The sequence below is a fragment of the Uranotaenia lowii genome, chromosome 1 (genome assembly GCF_029784155.1).
Source record: "Uranotaenia lowii strain MFRU-FL chromosome 1, ASM2978415v1, whole genome shotgun sequence".
NCBI lineage: Eukaryota > Metazoa > Arthropoda > Insecta > Diptera > Culicidae > Uranotaenia > Uranotaenia lowii.
In genome coordinates, this window is record NC_073691.1 from 180,058,305 (window position 1) to 180,078,489 (window position 20,185).

Here is a 20,185-nt window from a genome sequence, read left to right on the forward strand (position 1 = left end):
GTTGATTCTCGAGTTGAAATTTTTTATTTTCAATATATTTGTGATGTTCAGCAGTTTAAAAAAAAAAAAACTGCACAAATTTGTTCAATAAATTTATACAAAAATGTAGCCATTTTCAAAAAAAATATCTAAAAATCAAGAACTAAAACAAGAAAAATTAATATTTGGAACCAGCGCCCGAAAACTATTCAAATTAGCTCTTATATTCTTTACGCCTTCAAATATGTGATGTTTTTTGCCATATAAAATTAAAAAATAATGATATGATCCTCAATTTTTGATAGCATAAGGCATGATAAATTCACATTTTTTCGAGGTACATAAAATTGAAGAGCAGATTTTGACTGATTTGCGAATGCTGAATTCATATACATATGCATTTAATTTCATTTTTTCAGCTCTCGTTTCTGAGATTCAAGGCCAAGAATGGAAAATAGGTAAAAAACACATTTTAAAAATATGTGCCCTTTTAAAAACAAACTGTAAAATGTAACAAAAGTTTTGAAAATTAACGTTTTAAATCAATTGTCAACCCTCTCGATGAATGAAAATTACTTTAACTTCAGAATAAAATTTACATTAGTTTTCTATTAGATTTTTTCAAATCTAAGAAAATCCAGGAATTTCAAGAAATTAAAAAAAAAAATTATATCGAAATGATGTTTGCAGTCTTCAATTAAGGTTTGAATGGATTTAAATTTTTAGTATCAAAAACTTTAAAAAGCTTTTTTGTGATTGTCGGAAATAGTTATATTTTTTACAATTTAATTTTCGAAAAATTGTAGGATAACATTTGCCTTCTAGTGTCCCACCCTGCCTTTAGGCGGAATTTTCTAAACCTTTCATAAAACCGCTTTTAAATTTTGTTTTATTAGCTAAATGATTAAAAATGTTGTTGTTGTGTTAAGATTCCGTAATGATGACAGCTATTTAACAGGCGCGAGTGGCATTTTTATGAGAAGCTTAAAAACCAATAAAAACTAGAAAATGATCCATTTTACCAAAAATCATAACTTTCGAAGTGTCAGAAAACTGCGTTTCAGTTTTTTGGTCTGAATAAAATCTATCCGACTTAAAAACCAATAAAAACGAGAAAGTGATGCATTTTACCAAAAATCATAACTTTCGAAGTGTCAGAAAACTTATGTTATGCAGCCTTAAATGAAACAAAGATGCTGAATTGATTTTTTGAAGAAAAATTTTTTTTAATAAAGTTAATAAATCCGGGCAAAATCCGGGCATTCGAAATCCGGGCAACCGGGCCGGGCCGGGCCGGAGTCTTCCCAAAATTTGTACTGAATATCCAGGCAAACCCGGATAAAACCGGGCAATCTGGCAACCTTAAGATAAGAAAGTTAAACTGTCAATAGAAGTCGTTCGCTTCTGAAGCGCCTGTTGGGAAATTGATCACCCAAACCACATAACTTCTTCCGTTGGATATCATTCCCACGGAGTGGAACATTTTGAAAATTCAAGAGTATATCGAGTATATCGAAAAATTCTAAATTCTCATAGAAGGTCCGGAGTTTTCTAGTATTTTGAACCGTTTTTTCTCGCTCCCAGCCTTTAGGAAAAAATCGAAAAACTCAAACAATTCCTAACAATTATTAAATACTGACAAATTTCTTCAGCCGAAGAAAAATCTTTCAATTCTCACCATCCTACCCAAACGAAAAACTCACACATTGTTCGTAACAATGATGTTTGCATGGCAAATAAATCTAGCCAGTTGCTTGCTAAACGACCGAATGACAAACGAGTCGTAGTTCAGAAAATAAAGTCCAACGATTACAGTTTTTTTCTGTGTTACTTCCCAACCGTTCCGAGGACTTTGTCGGGCCCCAGAACGCCGCGACGGCAACTGTTGCTTCCTTGGGGGTTTTTCCCCCCTCGCAAATTGGGTTGGTTTACTCCTACCATAAGGGAGAGTGTAGCCTGGTTCGTAGTCCAACCAGTAGGAACCAACCGGAAGAAGGGATTCTGGTCCTTCTGTCCTTCTTCTCGGTTTGTGGGACGGTTACTTAAAATTCACACACTTGCCCGAGTGATTTATCCCACCAATTTTTTCACACTTTTCCCTACCGGGAAGTTTTTCTTTACGGGTTTTAGTTGTTCGGTTTTGGTGCCAAACCGACCAAGTGCGGATTTTTTTCCTCTCTCTCTTTTTCGCTTAAGTAAAGTTTACTTTTGCTAAGAGCAAGTCCCTAAGAAGTGAAGGTTGAAGGAAGCTGCTCCCGACAGCAGTGTCTTCTTCATCTAGTCTTCTAGTTGTTGCTAGCGTGGTGCATACTTTCGGGCGTAAGTTCATCCTTTTGAATGGTGGCGCGCCGCGCCCCCGTTCCTTTTTGTAGTTATAAGTAGAAAAGCGAGAAAATTGCAACAACTCGTTATTTGCTCTTCGTTATCGAAGACTTCCTTCGAGTTTATCTTCTGGCGAAAAAAAACGTACGCCCTATAAACTCGAAACGGGCAAAGATGGGTGGCCGCACATCAGTCCCATGCATAAACTTGTTTGTAAAGTGATTTAAATTCGGTTTCGGGCAATGTTTGTTCCTTTATTGTTGGCTTCGGAACGACGAGTCACCGGGATCGTGGAAACGTTGTTTCTGAAGATGGAGCAAAAGTTCCTTCAAGGGGCCAAGGGGTGAATCCTTTTCGCTCGCTTTTATTTTCCACCATCAAACGTGGGTTGATTTTTTGCGCCCGGAGCAAAAGTGGCGTGAAATTGATTGGATTGATTTCTGGCAGACGACGTGCCTCCCTCTTAGCTCCAAGCGTGACAGAAGTAGAGCTTCGTGGGAAGATTCTGGCAAGATTACGCGCGCTTTTGAACTCGATCGCAAACTTCCACCTAATTTCTTGGCTGATGATTACGGCCCTCGCCACCCACGAGGGCGCCCGGAGGTTGTTGTCTGCAACAAGTAAGACAGCAGCAGATAGTTTTCCAACAGATAATGCGATTTCCAGACGATTTGGAGCCGAGAAAAACGCTTCGGATGAAATGGTCCCTCTGCTTTTAGCCAGAAGAAGCATGTTCGTTCGCTTTTCGGAGCAAAGTAATTTAAATGACATCAAAGACGGATAAATATCTTGATCGTGCCGTTATTTTTTTTGGGTCCTGCTGCTTCAGAGGACGATTTGGTTCCCTTTTTAGCTTCTTAATTTTTTTCCGCTCCTACCGGCAGCTTTGTTTATTATCATCATTATGGAGTGAAGGAAATTTTCTCGTCCTTCGCTGACTGGCTGTCCCGGGGAAAAATGAATCCCTCCGAGGAGACGACGTCGCTCCGACGAGGCCCGGTAGCTGTTGCTGGACTGGAATGATAATTTTCATTATACAAATCAAATTGTAATAACGAAATAAACGAGGCTATTACAACGTTTTGGTTGGAGAAATCTGGGGGTGTTGGCTAGAGCAAGCTGTCTTCGGGAGGCGACTTGTCTTGTTGCTTCGCTAGATAATCGGTCGCTTTGAAATTGAGAAAATCTCGCAAATGAGCTCATTAACTTTGGATGGAATCACAATATAATGGCGATTCTTTTTTTCCAAAATTAGGAATGATGTGAATATTTTTAAAGGTGAAAGTTGTCTGGCACTGTGATTTGTTTTTTCTCACGAGGAGCTTTGAACGTCCGTGGCGTACCGTCATTAAAGTCCATTGCCTATACAAAGGCGTTCACTAAAATTAATTTTTATAGAATACATCTAGGCGACTTTCAATATTACAATCATTGCTTTTTTTGAAAAATGTTATGAAAATTCAAAGAATATTCTCTTATTTGAAATGAGAATATAGTTTGTACGAGTTAATTTTTTCTCCGAAACCAACCAATACAAGTCATTTCAAAGTACCAGTTTATCTTCTCCACAATAATCAAAATGATTGCTTTTTTGCGCGAAGTTTTTTGTTCCATTTTTCCTTTCCCTAGCATTTAATTTCACTTGCCAAACGGGCCCCAGTTACTTACTAAGGGACGAGCAGCAGAAACTTTTGCAATTCGACAAATGCCACATTTTTTGTGTCTTCGTCCTTCGGACGGAATTTCAAACTGCTTCTTCATCTGCCACAAGTTGTTGTCCTGTTGCTTGCTGGAGGATGATGGTGGTTCAGCTCATTTCAACCGCAGGCTGCCACACCCACAACAATGCCACCGGAAGACCACCACCACCCCCACCAAGAAGATCCTTTTATTAGGCAGCCGCCATCGCTCTGGTTCGCGAAGTTCCGAGGATAATAATAAAAAATGAAGACGGGAAAAAAATAATAACAAGACGCAGCCGAACCGTTTATGCAAATCGCTGGTGGTTTTTTTGCTGCTGCTTTTTTGTTATCTTGCTGTCCTGTTGCTCCCACTGAACTGAGGCAACCCCTCATTTGTTGGCTGGGGAGAAGAAAATTGAAAAAAATCATCCCATGTAAAATGGTTGGACCAACTAACCGAGCGAAAAAAAAGTAGTGGAACGAGTAACACTTTAAAGATCTTTTTCTTCTACGGAAACATAATTCATACACCCCGGTTTAACAGGGTCCTGGTCTGGTACCAGAGCGTTTGTTTACTAAACCTGGACTATCTAGCTCGGTGTAGCGAGCCCATAAACTGCAACTGTGTGTCGAGGTTGGTTTTTTATCTAGTTCCGGACTGGATGAAAAATTGAAAAAATCGGCTGAGTTTACATAAGGATTAATTTGAGATAAACTACAAGAGCGTGAAGCAAGGGCGGAAGATCCGTGATCCTCTTCTTCGGAAAACCTGCAGCTGGAATCGTTTGTACTGTGCATAAGAGAAAAAAAATCTGACAATAAATATTTTACGAATTGATTTTCAGAAATATAATTATCCCGAAAAACGCCTTTGAATAGGCAATGAAAGACTTACCTTCGGTAATACCCACGAAACTCCAATCTCATATGGTTGACCAATGTGTAGATCGGAACACAACTTGCTTGAAAGTTAAAAATTATCAACTTACATTCGGCCTAAATGCGAATACTTGCAGGCAAGCTTGAATGAAAGTCATGGTTGTACAAACATTTGTTCTATCGATGGATAAAAAACGGCTTATCTGTGTATTAATAGAATAGTGCTGTTTTTTGCACGACTCTGCACGATCTGCGTCATCGACGAGCTCCTACACGCTCCTTTTTTCAAACTCAAAATTATGTTATTTCGGTTCGACAGCACTTCAGTGGCAGTCCTCAACTTTGAGTTCGCCTTGGCAACCGTAAAACTAAATTACGACTAGCATACTCGAAACCAAGTTCGACAGCTGAACACCAATTTGAACTTTTTTTATGCCTTTATTTGTGGCTACTCAAAATGTAGTTCGGCAGCATAACTCGCAAAGTACTGTCAGTTGAACATGGTTGTACTCCATTTACCCGAAAACCATTGCCCAGAATGAAAAATCCCCAGAATTCCAATCGCCAGAAAGAACCATTCCCCAGAATTTTTTCCCCAGACGAACCATTCCCCAGAACAATTTTCGCCAGAATGTACCATTTCCCAGAAATTTTTTCACCAGAATGAACCATGTACCAGAAATTTTTTCGCCAGAAGAACCATTTCCCAGAAAATTGAAAACATTTATCCTTACTAGAAATTATTTAAAAATAAGGAATTGTTACAAAAAAAAAAGGGGTTCCATAACTTTATTCTTTTGCGGCAAAGCCGCAACCAACGAGGATGAAGGGGCTGAGGCGGCACGAAGCCGCCGAAGCTCCCAAATCCGAGGAGGCCGCCGACCCGCCGTCGGAAGCGGCGGCCCCATTACATTGGTCTAGGTCTGCCGGGGCTTCCTAGGTCTGCGCGAAAGCTAGGGGTGATCTCTTAGCCCCGTCCGCCACGCGACAGCGTGAAGGACAAAACGTCTTTCAAGTTCGAACGCGCAGCGTGAGGAGTCCGATACCAAAACGGTTTTTTAAAGGACCATGGTAAGCATTGAATCAATCAAAGTATCCAAACCATAGAGAAAGCACAATATTGGTTCTAAAATAAATTTAGTTGGAAAATTTCAAAGTCGTAGTTTCATTTAAAAAATCATTTTGAAAAAAATAATTTCGAATCATATGAAATATTCAAGAATTCATTAGAAAAAAAAAAAAAAATACTAGGGGAAAAAATCTGGGATTTGTGCCATTCTGGTAAATGTTCCATTCTAGGGAAAAAAATTCTGGGAAATGGTTCATTCTGGGAAAAAAATTTCTGGTAAATGGTGCATTCTGGGCAATTTTTTTCTGGGAAATGGTTCATTCTGGGGTTTGATTTCGGGTATTTGTCATTCTGGGAAAAGTTCATTCTGGGCAATGGTTTTCGGGTAAATGGGATACAATCGTTGAACATACACAAAAGAGTTCAATTTTTAGTTCATTTGGCCGATCTCAGTTTCGCTTCCTTTGACGAAGGAAAAATGGTATAAGTTTAAGTTCGCAGTTCGAACTCCATTTTGAACAATCGCAAGTAGAAAAAATGGAACTTAACTTTAGTTCATAGAATCGAACTATGTTTTAGTTTGACTGGGCTATAGCAAATCTAAGTTCTGGCAGACATACTCAAAACTAAGTTCGTCAGCCGAACTCTAATTTGAACTTTTTTATGCCTTTATCGTAACCATCCAAAATGCAATTCAGCAAAAATGGTACAAATGGGACTCGTTTTGAACTCGCAATTTGAACTCCGTTTTGAACAAGGAGGAAAAATGGAACTTATCTTAAAGTTCATAGAACCTAACTATGTTTTGATCCACGGTCAAATTTAATTTTGAGTACCAAAAAAGAAGCGTGTATAATGGTTTGATATTAGAAACTATATGTCTAACTTTGCTGTTTATACTCCGTAAAGGTTTTTGCATCTTTTATACCCAGTAGCGCCAGGTCCCCTTTCCAGACAAAATAGGCCCGGATTTCTGATTGTTTGCGAATACAGGGACACAGCCCCATCCGATGGTACCTGGTAATTAAACGGAAACGGGACTCCAGTTCAAACAACAACTGTCATTCCTGAAGGGCGGATTCAAACGAAAAAAAAACAGGGAAAGCTAGTTGAAGGGCAACCCGGACGAAAAAAGATCAACAAACAACAACGGGTTGGGACACAACCCGGAGCTCAATTGTCCTGCGGAATGTCACGTCGTTCGCCGCTCCAGAAGGGCTATCCAAAGTTCCGGGTAGCTTCCCCCACGCGCTGGACCCGGACTAGTGTAGATTAGTACAGATGAGAGACAGAGACAGACACAGAGATAGACAGACAGGGTAGTCAGGCACAGGTGAAACTTTCTGTATACAGAGAGACAGTTTCTCTAGAGGAAGCAGTTGGATTTGTAGGGATTGGAACGACTGAGTAGTATACAAAAAAAAAATTTAAAACTGAGAAACAGGACAGACCCGACAGGCGAAAGTAAACTACGCGAGACAGCTTTCAGATGAGTTTTTTTTTTGTTGTTCTTGTTTGGTCGCTTATTTCGAAAGAGCAGTCCAGGGCAAGCAGGAAAGCTTGAGAGGGCAAAAGGTTTCGCTGTAGAGTCGGATGCGCGCACAAGAACTCATAGAACTACGAATTGTAGCAGAGATGGGGGTGGGAAGAAATAGAATGAAGAAGGGTTGTAGATGTGTAACACTAATAATGCAGCTCTTTCCGGTTGCGACGGAGGACAAAGTCGTATTTTTGTTCTGCATCCCCCACAGGCCGGAGAGTTGACCGGAAGCGGGGTTCGGATTGGGATGAACCTTGGCGGTATGTTTTCGGAGCACAAAGGAACACAAAAAAAAATGGACGATAACACAACTGGTGGGATGGAGAGGCGCAAAGCAAATAGAAGAGATCGAGAGCACCAAAAAAAAACAAGTAAAACAATAAACACAGGGAAACAAAACAATTCAAGGGTTACAAATGCCGCGTATGGCCCGGAGGAGTAGGAACCAAAATAAAAGGTTTTAATCGACAGACCGACAGTGTGTTATTCCGGATGTAGAGAAGTCGAAACTCAAGCATTTAAAAACTGAAAAATAAGAACTTCTGATGCAATTCGAACTGAAAACACGACAGGAGATGTACCTCTATATTCTAGGATAGGCGCGAGCTTTAAGTAAAGGGGTTTTAGTTTTTAAGATTTAGAGAGCGATAGTTTAGTATTTTTCTATATATTAGGACAGACTGTTATCTAGCGCAGGTAAATTTAAAAACGGGTGGACTTACCTCTTCGTTAAGATGGGAGACCAATAGCACGTTGGAAAGTCCCCGTAGGACGGCCGGGTTTGGCGTGCCGAGGGCTCCATTCGAAGCTAGGGCAAAGGCGCCCAGATTCGGTAGTGCTCCGCCGTAGGCACTGGCAAGGGCCGGGGTAGCCAGACCTAGACCGAACGGTGGGATCACCCCAGGTGTCGCTAAACCGTTCACTAGAAAGTAGGGAGATTTGTCTAATTTGACTATTACACGGTAATTGCTCCGGCCATCGACAACGAGGGTACAACATCGAGCACGATCAGCTTGGAACAGCATAATCCTGACTTACCTAGTCGGTCTCGGGTGAGCTGCGGTCGCTGACCGGCAGCGAGCAGCAGCAAATCCCCGGCGGAAACTAATCCGCCGGCACTGGCAATCACATCGGAACCGGGCTCCCCAGACGGCAACGTGGGATTGGTATAGTCCCGGGATTTGTCATTGTTGTACTTGACATTTAGCGAGGTCAGTTTGCTGTTATCGATGCGCAGGGTACAGCAACCGTTGTAGATGTTCTGGCCGTCCAAAGTTTGCTTGGCGTGCTGGGCAGTTGGCGCATCCGGATACTGGATGAGAGCCTGAAACGGTCCAAAGCAAACGGGTAAATCAAATCTAAAAATAAGGAAAATTCCTGCCGCAAACACTTACCTGGAACGAGTTGTTCTTGGTGAAGGTAACGATCTTGAGCACCTTGCCGAAGCGTTGGAAAATCTGGTAAAGGATATCGAGGGACACCGGATACAGCAGCGATTCAACGATGACTCGCAGCACGGTATTCGCTCCGCCTCCGGAGTTGCTATTGCCGGTAGTTCCGGTTCCGGTGGTCGAGTTGGAATTGGCATGCTCCAGCGCTAGCGGCAGCGGCGAACCGGTCGGCGACTGTGTCAGGTCCTGGGCCTGTAGCAAAGTGTTCTGAAAGATTAGTTTGGCGCTGCACATGAAAGCCCTCGAGTTCGTTTCTGCGTATTTATGTATCATCAACGGTTGATAGATCGAAACAGGAGCGGAAACGAGGTAGAGAGAGAGGCTTGGAAAGCAGAAAGCATTGTAGGTAACTAAACTTGTTAGAGAAGGGTGAGCAAAATTTTATTTCTAACATAAATGAGAAACTAGTGAGTGTTCACTGAAAATTAGAAGGGATTTCAATACCTTTCTGTAAAAAAAGAGAAAAGCGTAATTTTTTTCTCGCGAAAAGAATGGCTATTTGGACTTCCTGGAAATTGATTGTGTTGTGCAGCACTTTGGGCAGTGAAAAGGAGTGATGTTTACTACTTGCTGGTAGAATGTAGAATACTTTATTTTCTATCTTTGCATCCTATTTTGCTTGGCTTAGCTTCTCACATCCATCTTAAGCCGTAAAATTGATGCTCTCTTTTTTAACGCCAATAACGGCGCCGGCCACGTCCTAGAAGTCAAAAAATTATATTTTCTATCTTATCATTCTTTTTATAGGAAAGCCATCCCTATGGTTACATATCCAGTTGTTTACTTCCACCATACGTGTGCTGTTATTCATTCCTTCGATTGCTTCGATAAGACGAATCCTCAACACACGAATTCCTGCAGTCTCCTAACTTCCTCAGGCGGCTTCTCCTGAAAATGGGGCTACTCATGTTAAACGCACGCACCGGGCCTCATTCGTCGCCTTCATTGCATGACGCTCTCGCCCTTGTTGCTGCTCGACGACCTATTATCTGGCTTTCGGCTCGACGATCTACCAGTGGCTAAAGCCCGTCGATCTTCAATGATTCCTGGCTCGACGACCTCCAACTGGAATCCAAGTCCCACGACCTTCCAATTGGCTTCTAGTCCGACGACCTTCCATAGTCCCTGATCCGATAAGCTCAACCCAGCTCCGATTAGACGAATTTCCAGTTGACTTCTGGTCTCGACTTCATTGCTGCGACTCGAACTTTTCCTCGAACCTCGACGTCTTATATAAGGCCTGACGCCTCCCAGTGGTTCAAGCCCAACGAGTGCACTTGGTTTTCCGGTTCAACGACGTTCATGGAACCGGCTTGACGAACTTTCCTGGTACCTCGCTCGTAAGTTCTACAATGGCTCTTGGTTCAACGACTACCAGCTGGTTCCTGATTTGAAGACGTTCCGTGATATCGGCTTGCCAACCTTCTTTGACTTTCGGTTAGACGATCTCCCAGTGGATCTGGCAAGACGATTCTTTCGTTGTCCAAGCCCAGCGACCTTCCTTGGCACCTGTCCGACGACCTCCCGAGTTTCCTGGCATGTCCACCTCTACTTGACTTTCCGGTTCGACGACCTTCCTTGGCAACTGTCCGCCGATCACCCGAGTTTCCTGGCATGTCTACCTCCACCTGGCTTCCCGTTCCGACGACCTTCCTTGGCACCTGTCCGACGACCACCCGAGTTTCATGGCCTGTCCCCCTCCACCTGACTTCCCGGTTCGACGACCTTCCTTGGCAACTGTCCGACGACCATCCGAGTTTCCTGGCATGTACACCTCCACCTGGCTTCCCGTTCCGACGACCTTTCGACGACATTCCACGGTTCCCGGATCGCTGACCTTCCAATGGCCCCGGCACAACGACCTCTCAATGGCTCTGCAGCGATGATCCTCCAGTGGCTCTGTTTCCTACCTCGTTGACCTTCATCGGTTTAGGGTCGTTGTCCCTCCATAGGCTTCCTTCCTTATATACTTAACCATTTCAATGGTTACAATCATTATTTGTTGATTGGTTGTAATCAAACATCATGCGTGTGTTGTTGTTATTCATCTCATCGATTGTTACGATGAGACGTATCTCATCAGATTGTAAGTTGTTAATTTAAGATGGCGTCGAAACAACGAGAGCTTCGTGAGCGTGTTGAACGATTTTACGTCACGGAAAACGGGTTTGCCGAACTGACAGCACTGACAGCATTTCAGCATTAAGCTCATTTCTGAGGCTCAAATGTGCATTTAACTTATATTCATCGCATCCTAGTATCTAGAAACGTTGAGCGGAAGACTAATAATGGTCGTACGGTGTTCAATAAACTGACAATACTGACAGCACCCGAGCAAAATGAAGCAAGTGACCAGTTCCTGGAGAGTTCAGAGAGCAATTCTCTCCGAGAGAAAATTTTTGAAATACTATTTACTTTTTAACACGTTCGCCGCCACGCTCATTTTGGTAGTTTTACTAGCCGGGCCCAAAGAAATGCTGAGAGCGAGAAAGAAAAGAGGGAGAGTTCCCAGATTTGCAACGTGTGGCTAAACTGAGCGGCTAACTTGAGTAAGAGAGCGTCACCTGCTTTTTGATGTGACGGGGCCCCCCAGGAAATACACCCGTCACCCGAATATGGGTGCCGTGGCGACGAACGTGTTAACAGGAAGTTTATTGAAATTATTCTCATTTTTTCAAGTGAACACCCGATAGTTAAACGTTTAAGAATTAGTCTGAAATCAAACGCAAAAAAAGAGAAAATCAACTTAAAAGACTAGCCAACACCTACCGTCGAATGGTTCTGGTCCGTTTTCAGCTCCCGGTGGTTGCTGTACTGCACGTAAACCGGGCGGCCGCGCACGATCGGTGGGGTGGTGGTGAACATTGTGACCATACTGGTGGCGGCACTTTCGTCGGCCATCTCCAGGAACGCTTGGTTTTTGCCCTTCAGCACCAGGACGTTGGTGACGCGCCCAAATGGGACGCCCAGATGCATCACGTCGACCTCGCTCGATTCGGTCGGGATGTTCCGGATGTGCACCACCCGGGATGGTTTCGCTGCAACGAAGAAAGAGAGAGAGGGAGTTATTGATTAAAATGGGTGTATGTTTGTGTGAACTATTGAGCAATCAAAAGGGATAAAACTGGAAAGATTCGATCCAAAAAATCCCTTATCCGATGCGTGAGATCCTCCAGCAGGGGCATTCCACCAAAAATCAAACGGCTTAATAAATGTCAAATTGAACCAATTTCAATTTGCCCATGATACGATTCTTCAACAAGGATTTTACAGGGTGAAGCCTCAATTTTCAGCTTGTAAATATCGTAAGCCTTATCAATCACTGATAAGGCTTACGATTTTAGCATCTCTTCATATTTTATGTGATTCCTCTTTGCCCATGAGCGAATGAATAACTAAAAATAACTTTTGTTACAAAAATATGAAGTTGCCACCAAAACAAAACATAAACTCTACATTTATTGGATTAACAACGATGCTCATCATTTATTGATTTTTTTTCTTGAATGACAGCTGCCACATACATATTTTGGAGAACCCAATGTCCCCATTCGGTTGCCGGAATTTCCCGGCAACGGATTATAAATGCATATACATTTAATTTTACGACCGAGTGCCTCGGAATCTCGCTGTTCCAATCAGTAAAAATCGACGGAGAAGATATTACTAACGATCAATTTTTAATGGCTTTTAATTGGTGTAATTGGCGCCCAGCGAGGGGTTTCCGAAGAGGGTTTAATTTTTGAAAGCGGTTTACGGAAGTTTTTTTGCGGCTTATGGAATTGCTTTGATTACTCTATTTATTTTGTATTATTTTAATTACAACTATTTTATTTGTAAATGTTAATGGGTAATTTTGAAAATTGTTCTTTTGAAAAAAGTTTGTTTTTGAAATATTTGAAATGGAATATTTTCGAAAACCGTAGAATAAACCATAATGACCAATAAAATCGTCATGATTAACGTGATTAAGTTTGTGCCCCGGTCAAACCGATTCATGGTCACAGTTTTTGGTGAGTGCCACCTCAAAACCCATAAATGTAAGTGTAATCACCAGCAGTAACCCCTCCTACCCGGGTAGGTTGGTAGTTCTGATTTGTAAATGGGCCTTGTAACAATCATTATTACGACCGGGACACGGTATTACCTCATTCAATCTATTCGAATCGCACGCGGCCGCCTGAGTAAGTCGTTAACGAAGCAATCTAATAGTGGTAAGTCCGGGAAAACTATCCCCCTCCCCGAAGCCACGTCAAGAAGTCCGGAGATTCGATAAGTAGTTGCGTTTTCCTTTCGCATCGCAGCGGAACCTCCACCATCATTGTCGTCATCGTCGTCTTCCATCGAGGAAGCAGAGGGAGGGCAAATGACGGAGGAACTAAACGACCCTTTTATTACCCAATTCTACACTGCATTTAACCATTCCACTCCGGTTTCGGAACACCTTAATGACCCACCATTCCCCTGCCCCCTCTCGTCGACCGTCAAACAAACGCCGACCCCGAAAGGCTGAGGTTAACGATTACAGGTGTCGAAAGGGTACTCAATCAAGGCGCCGCCCTCCCGTTTGTCCTATGGTCCTGTGCCAGGAGCAAACTCGAGTCGACGATGATGGCAATCGGAATGGAGCAACAATGGATGGAAGCACTCTGGCCTGGCCGGAACGTTGGATGGGGCAAGCATTTTCCGGAAAGCTGAACGGATAATCAATTAGCGCGTGCTTTGGGGCGGCCGCGACGGAGGGTGGCCCGCGATCGGAACTTCATCAACCGGTCGGTGACGCGGAGCCAATAACCATTATCGATTCCCCCCTCAAGGAGTTCATTTGTGGAGCAGTGGCCCGTTGAAGTGGTGCTGCCTAAGAAGGTTCAATTTACAACTTACACCTTTCAGATGGCTTCTAGAAACTTTTAAGGGGTTTCAGCTTTTAACTTCTGTCGGTAAAATTTATGAAAATTTGACTGAAACTAAATAAGTAAGGATGCCAGTTTTATTATAATTCTACATGGATTTGATAAGATTGAATATGGATTTTATTAGATTGAATATTAGATGTAGTGCATTTGAATTAATTTTTTTAAAATTTCGACAGTTAACTGACAGCAGGATACAGACTCTAGACAATCTAGTACATCATTTTTTTTGTTGGAAGTCGGAAGTCCGGACTTCCGATGTAAGATTTAGTGCTACCGTGATAAATATTGTGAATTCAATTTGAATTTTTAGAAACGTCGTTGGTGAACTGACACCTTTCCACATCTGGCTTCTAGAAACCTTATAAAGGTTTTCGGCTTCATGTTGGTAAAAATTATGCAATTTTGATTAAAACGAAATAAGAGTGTACGTCTGCCAGTTTTATCATAATCCATCAATGTAGTTTAGATCAAATCTAATCGCGCCGGCACTAAATTTTACTTCGGAAGCCGGACTTCCCATTTCCGGCTTCCTTCCAGCTTAGGAAAATGATGTACTAGATTGTAGGAAGTCTGTGATATGCTGTCAGTCAACCAACGACGTTTCTAAAAATCTAAACTAATTTTTCCGAAGTCTGTGTTTTGCTGTCAGTTCCCCAGTGACGTTTCAAAAAAATTGATTAAAATGCAAAACATTATCGCGCCAGTACCAAATTTTACTTGGGAAGTCGTACTTCCGACTGCCGAACTAATTTCCAACAAAGAAAAATATGTACTAGAATGTCGGAAGTATGCACAGTAAACGAAAATTACCGAGTTCGGTAATTTTTTTACCGAAATCCTAACATGTGTAAATCGTTGAACTGTTCGGTAATTTTTTCGGTAGAAAATAAACGAACATCGGTAAATGAAGAGTCGATTTACCGATGTTCGTTTATTTTTTACCGAAAAAATTACCGAACAGTTTAACGATTTACACATGTTAGGATTTCGGTAAAAAAATTACCGAACTCGGTAATTTTCGTTTACTGTGTGTGTTCTGCTGTCAGTTCCCCGACGATTCTAAAAATTTGTTTATAATGCATAATAACTGCTAGCCATTGACATATGGTACTAGAATGCATATTTTACAAAAAAAAAAAACGTTGCAAGCGTGGCGTTAGTACTAGATTGTCGAAAGTCTGTGATCTGTTGTCACGACGTTTCTAAAAATTTGATTGAAATGCACAATATTATCACGCCGACACCAAATTTTACTTCGGAAGCCGGACTTCCGCCTTCCGGCTAGCTTCCGACAAATAAAAATGATGTACTAGATTTCAGAAGTCTGTGTTCTGCTGTCAGTAACAGCGACTTTTCTAAAAATTGGATTGAAATGCACAACATTATCGCGCAAGTACCAAATTTTACTGCCGATTACCGAACTTACTTTCAACAACGAAAAATGATGTACTAGAATGTCGGAAGAATGTGTTCTGCTGTCAGTTTACCAACGACGATTAAAAAATTTGTTTGTAAGGCACAATAACCACTAGCCATTTTATTAAAATGTGGTACTAGAATGTGTATTTTTCTGAATTGGAGAGTAGCCGGTGAGTTCCCCTGACCTTTGCCCTATGGACTTGCCTGTCTAGAGTGTATTGAAGGCCGTATTCTACTGTACAAAACATGACGGTTTGGAAGTTTCGAAGCGCCATCTAGCTAAAGCCTGATCTGAACCCTACGGACTTGGATGCCTAGAGTATATTGAAGGCCGAAGTCTGCTCTACAAAACATGACGGTTTGGAAGTTCTGAAGCGCCATCTAGCTGAAGCCTGATCTGAACCCTATGGACTTGGCTGTCTAGAGTATATTGAAGGCCGAAGCCTGCTCTACAAAACATGACGGTTTTTAAGTTCTGAAGCGCCATCTAGCTGAAGCCTGATCTGAACCCTATGGACTTGGCTGTCTAGAGTATATTGAAGGCCGAAGCCTGCTCTAAAAAACATGACGGTTTTTAAGTTCTGAAGCGCCATCTAACTGATCCCTATGGACTGGGATGTCAAGAGCATATTAAAGGCTGGAGTCTGCTCAACAAATCATGACGGTTTGGAAGTTCTGAAGCGCCATCTAGCTAAAGCCTGACCTGAACCCTATGGACTTGGCTGCCTAGAAAAGAAAGCCGAAGTCTACTCAACAAAACATGACGTTTTGGAAGTTCTGAAGCGCCATATAGCTGAAGCCTGATCTGAACCCTATGGCCGTGGCTGTCTAGATTATATTGAAGGCCGAAGTCTGCTCTACAAAACATGACGGTTTGGACGTTGTTAGACGCCATCTAGATTAAGCATGACATGAGCCCTGTGAACTTCTAGATTATATTTAATCAACTGATCATCCTAAAGAGGTGAAGATCAACCAATCTACGTATCGGAACTAGTTCTACGGGACGCCGTCGAACCGTGGACACGTCCTCCTTACGGTTTCAACAGAATTTCGCATAGCTCAGGAAGGGGGAAAACCCCAAACAATTTTCAGGGTTTATGACAAGCTCGGAGTAGCCGGGTGCGTTCACATGACCTGAACCCCCGGACTTGGCTGTCTAGAGGGCATAGGCCGAAGACTGCTTCACAAAACATGACGGATTGAAAGTTTCGAAGTGCCATTTAGCTGAAGCCTGACTTGAACCCTACGGACTTGGCTGTCTAGGGTGCATTAAAAACTGAAGTCTGCTCTACAAAACATGACGTTTTGGAGGTTTTGAAGCGCCATCTAACTGAACACTATGGACTTGGATGTCTAAAGTATATTGAAGTCCGAAATCTGCTCTACAAAACATGATGATTTGTAAGTTTTGAAGCGCCATCTAGCTGAAGCCTGACCTGACCCCTACGGATTTGACTCTCTAGAGTATATTGATGGCCGTAGTCTGCTCTACAACACATGACAATTTGGAAGTTCTGGACTTCTATATTATATTGAATCAACTGATCATCCTAATGAGATAAAGATCAACCAATTTACGTATCGGAACTAGTTCTACGGGACGTCGTCGAGCTGTGGACAACCGTCGGTTTCATCAGGACTTCGCATAGCTCAGGAAGGAAAACCCCAAACATTTTTGAGAGTTCATGACAAGCTCGGAGTAGCCGGTGCGTTCCCCTGATCTGAACCACATGGACTTGACTGTCTAGAGTACAGGCCGAAGACTGCTCTACAAAACATGACGGTTTAAAAGTTCTGAAGCGCCATCAAGCTGAACCCTACGGACTTGGCTGTCTAAGAGTGCATTAAAGCCCGAAGACTGCTTGACTGTCTAGAGTGCATTAAAGGCCGAAGACTGCTCTACAAAACATGACGTTTTGGAGGTTATGAAGCGCCATCTAGCTGACGCCTGACCTGAACCCTACGGACTTGGCTCTCTAGAGTATATTGAAACCCCAAGTCTGCTCTACAAAACATGACGGTTCGGAAAGCTGAAACCTGAAGCTGAAACCTGAGATTAAATAACAAAATGAGCTTTACTGGCCTCGTAAGATATATACCTCGAGCTACTGCAGCGAGTGGTTTTAGTCCAAGGACATAAAATTCGAATCATATCAATGAATTTTGAAATGGGATTTGAATTTAGTATAATTGATTAAATTTGGAAGGAAAAGTTTCTATTTTGAACAAATTAGCTGTAAAAAAATGAAACACAACGAACCATTTAACCAATTTGGTAGTCTCTCGTATAATTTTTTTTAACAGGAAAACAATCGTTTGCCCTCTTTATTCTACCAACGATTCGTCGTTCGTTACTAACTACGATGCCAGGCTAAAAGTTCCACAATCTTGACGTTCACTGACAAAGATGGATGACTATGCTTGCGTGCCCCGTTCATTGGCTTGTAAAGCGTAGTTCTAAGTTCAACTATCAAAAGTCTTAAAATTTTAGTAAGTTTTTTTTTCATAAAAATTTGTTTTCCCAGGTACCAGGGTTCTTAGAAAATCTTTCTCAAAATAAACCCCACGATTGATTAAGACGCTAAACTGACTGTGGCCTGTTTTGGCTAAACTCCCTCGAAGGATATTTGACACAAAGCCACAATCGTTCTTGGAAGGGTCCTCAGCTTTCCCCGCGCCCATTCTCGTTGATTCACCTTTCGGGGGAACTCGAGTGCCTGACAGGTCACATCATAAATCTTATTCCGCCGCTACCCGGTCCGTTTGCCCGGAATCGGTAAAAGTGCGGGGGCACCCTACGAAAACGCCAAAGAAAAACAAACATTGTTTTTCGGCAATCCCGGTGCACGTGGATTTGCGGCGGCAGCCAATCCCACCTCGATGTTTCCGTCGTTCGTTGATTCCACGGAACCGGATGAATGGGTAAGTCACAGAAACCATAAATCAGAGCTTGACCCATCCGACAAAAGCGAAAATCTCCGCTGAAAGGATTTTCCCGAATGGAGGACGGCAGTGGTGTGGGTTGGTTGTGGTCACCGTGGCAATCTTGTTTGGATTTGAAACTTTTTCGGGTGTTTTTCTCCTTTTGTGTTTTTGCTTCCCCGTTCATCCAAGATGGATTTCCTGGTTCGAATGGCTATAAAAAAATACTGAAAGAAGAGGGATTTCGTCGGAAGGCAATTGGGGAAAAACAACTAGGAGAAGTAAATAAATATTAAAAGGATCGGTAAGAGGAAGAAAAAACCCCGAAGGCGGACAGCTCTGTTCCCGGGGAACAAATCCTTGATCTTGTTCTGGTGATTCCGTTCCCGGGACAGCAACAGTGTGTCCCAAATTAGATTTATAATAATCACTTTGACCTTTTGATTTTGAGCTGTTGTTGTTTTCGGACTTTGGTGGGACACATTTCCTCGAAAGGCTTAATTTAGAGCTATTATCAACGCTGTTAGGAAAAATAAGCTTCCAACTCGAAAAAAAAATCCAGTTGATCGATTCCTACAAGTTTATCGGGTCAGTCTTAAAAACAATTCGATGAACTATGTTAAGTTTTTCCAAAAAGTCGATTTAGTCGATTAAGACGGTAAAGTCGATAAAGTCAGTTTAGGCCATGTAATCAGTCTTTGTTGTCAGTCATGGCAGTCTAGGCAGGTCGATATAGTTGATGAGACCAAATAAAGCGGGAAGAAAAAGTCGATCGAAATATTTTTTTGATCGCAAAAAGTCGATCAAAAGTCTATCTAAACCAGACAGTCAATGAACCAGATGAAATCAATCGAGTCAACTGAGTTAGTCCAGTAAACTCGTTCAAGGTATGCTACTAGGTCAAGTCCCCCAAAATCTGACAAAATAGTCAAGTTTGATTTCCTTTAGTCGATCAAAAAAATGTCTTTGATCGAGTCGGTTAAGTCGACATTTTCGATAAAGTCAGTCGAAAAATCCAGAACTATTAATTCACATCTGGCTGGATACGATCAAGTAGTCAAGACAACTATTGCCAAGATAATTCGATCGAAAAAAACTCGTTGATCGAGTCGGTAAAGTCGACATTTTCGATGGAGTCAGTCGAATAATCGAGAACTATTTTTTTCACAAATAGTCAAAGTGCCAAGGTGGTCGAGGTTGATCACCTTAAGTCGATCAAAAAACCTCGTTGATCGAGTCGGTTACGTCGACATTTTCGATGAAGTCAGTCGAATAATCGAGATAATCGAGAACAATTTTTCCACAAGTAGTCAAAGTGAAAAGATAGTCGAGGTTGATAACCTAAGTCAATCAAATAAACCTCGTTGATCGAGTCGGTTAAGTCGACATTTTCGATTTTGTCAGTCGAATAATCGAGATAATCGAGAACAATTTTTTCACAAGTAGTCAAAGTACCAAGATAGTCGAGGTTGATTTCCTTAAGTCGATAAAAAAATCATCGTTAATCGAGTCGGCTAAGTTAGCATTTTCGATGAAGTCAGTCGAACTTAAGTTGATCAAAAAAATCTCGTTAATCGGGTCGGTTAAGTCGACATTTTCGATAAAGTCAGTCGAATAATTGAGAACAATTTATTCACATCTGTCTGGATACGATCAAGTAGTCGAAACACCCACTGCCAACATAGTCGAGGTTGATTTCCTTAAGTCGATCAAAAAACCTCATTGATCGAGTCGATTAAGTCGACATGTTCGATGAAGTCAATCGAGTGATCGAGAACAATTTATTCACATCTGTCTACGATCAAGTAGTCAAAACAACCACTGCCAAGATAGTCGAGGTTGATTTCCTTAAGTCGATCAAAAAAATCCTCGTTGATCAAGTCGGTTAAATCGACATTTTCGATGAAGTCAGTGCAATAATCGAGAACAATTTCTTCACATCTGTCTGGATACGATCGAGTAGTCACAACAACAACATAGTCGAGGTTGATTTCCTTAAGTCG

At 42.0% G+C, this 20,185-nt stretch overlaps 1 protein-coding gene across 19 annotated transcripts in view; it reads right to left on the reverse strand.

Moving 5' to 3' along the window:
• LOC129738847 (polypyrimidine tract-binding protein 2) overlaps nt 1-20,185 on the reverse strand; it is a 595,573-nt gene that overhangs the window by 61,985 nt on the left and 513,403 nt on the right. For 16 of the 19 annotated variants that reach the window (XM_055730225.1, XM_055730206.1, XM_055730232.1 and 13 more), the window contains 4 exons: nt 11,692-11,960; nt 8,866-9,129; nt 8,510-8,795; nt 8,194-8,423 (listed from right to left, as the gene is read on the reverse strand). In XM_055730225.1, coding sequence (XP_055586200.1) covers nt 8,194-8,423; nt 8,510-8,795; nt 8,866-9,129; nt 11,692-11,960 — 1,049 coding nt within the window. The remainder of the gene's footprint in view (nt 1-8,193; nt 8,424-8,509; nt 8,796-8,865; nt 9,130-11,691; nt 11,961-20,185) is intronic. The other 3 variants (XM_055730174.1, XM_055730165.1, XM_055730180.1) reach the window with 3 other exon arrangements.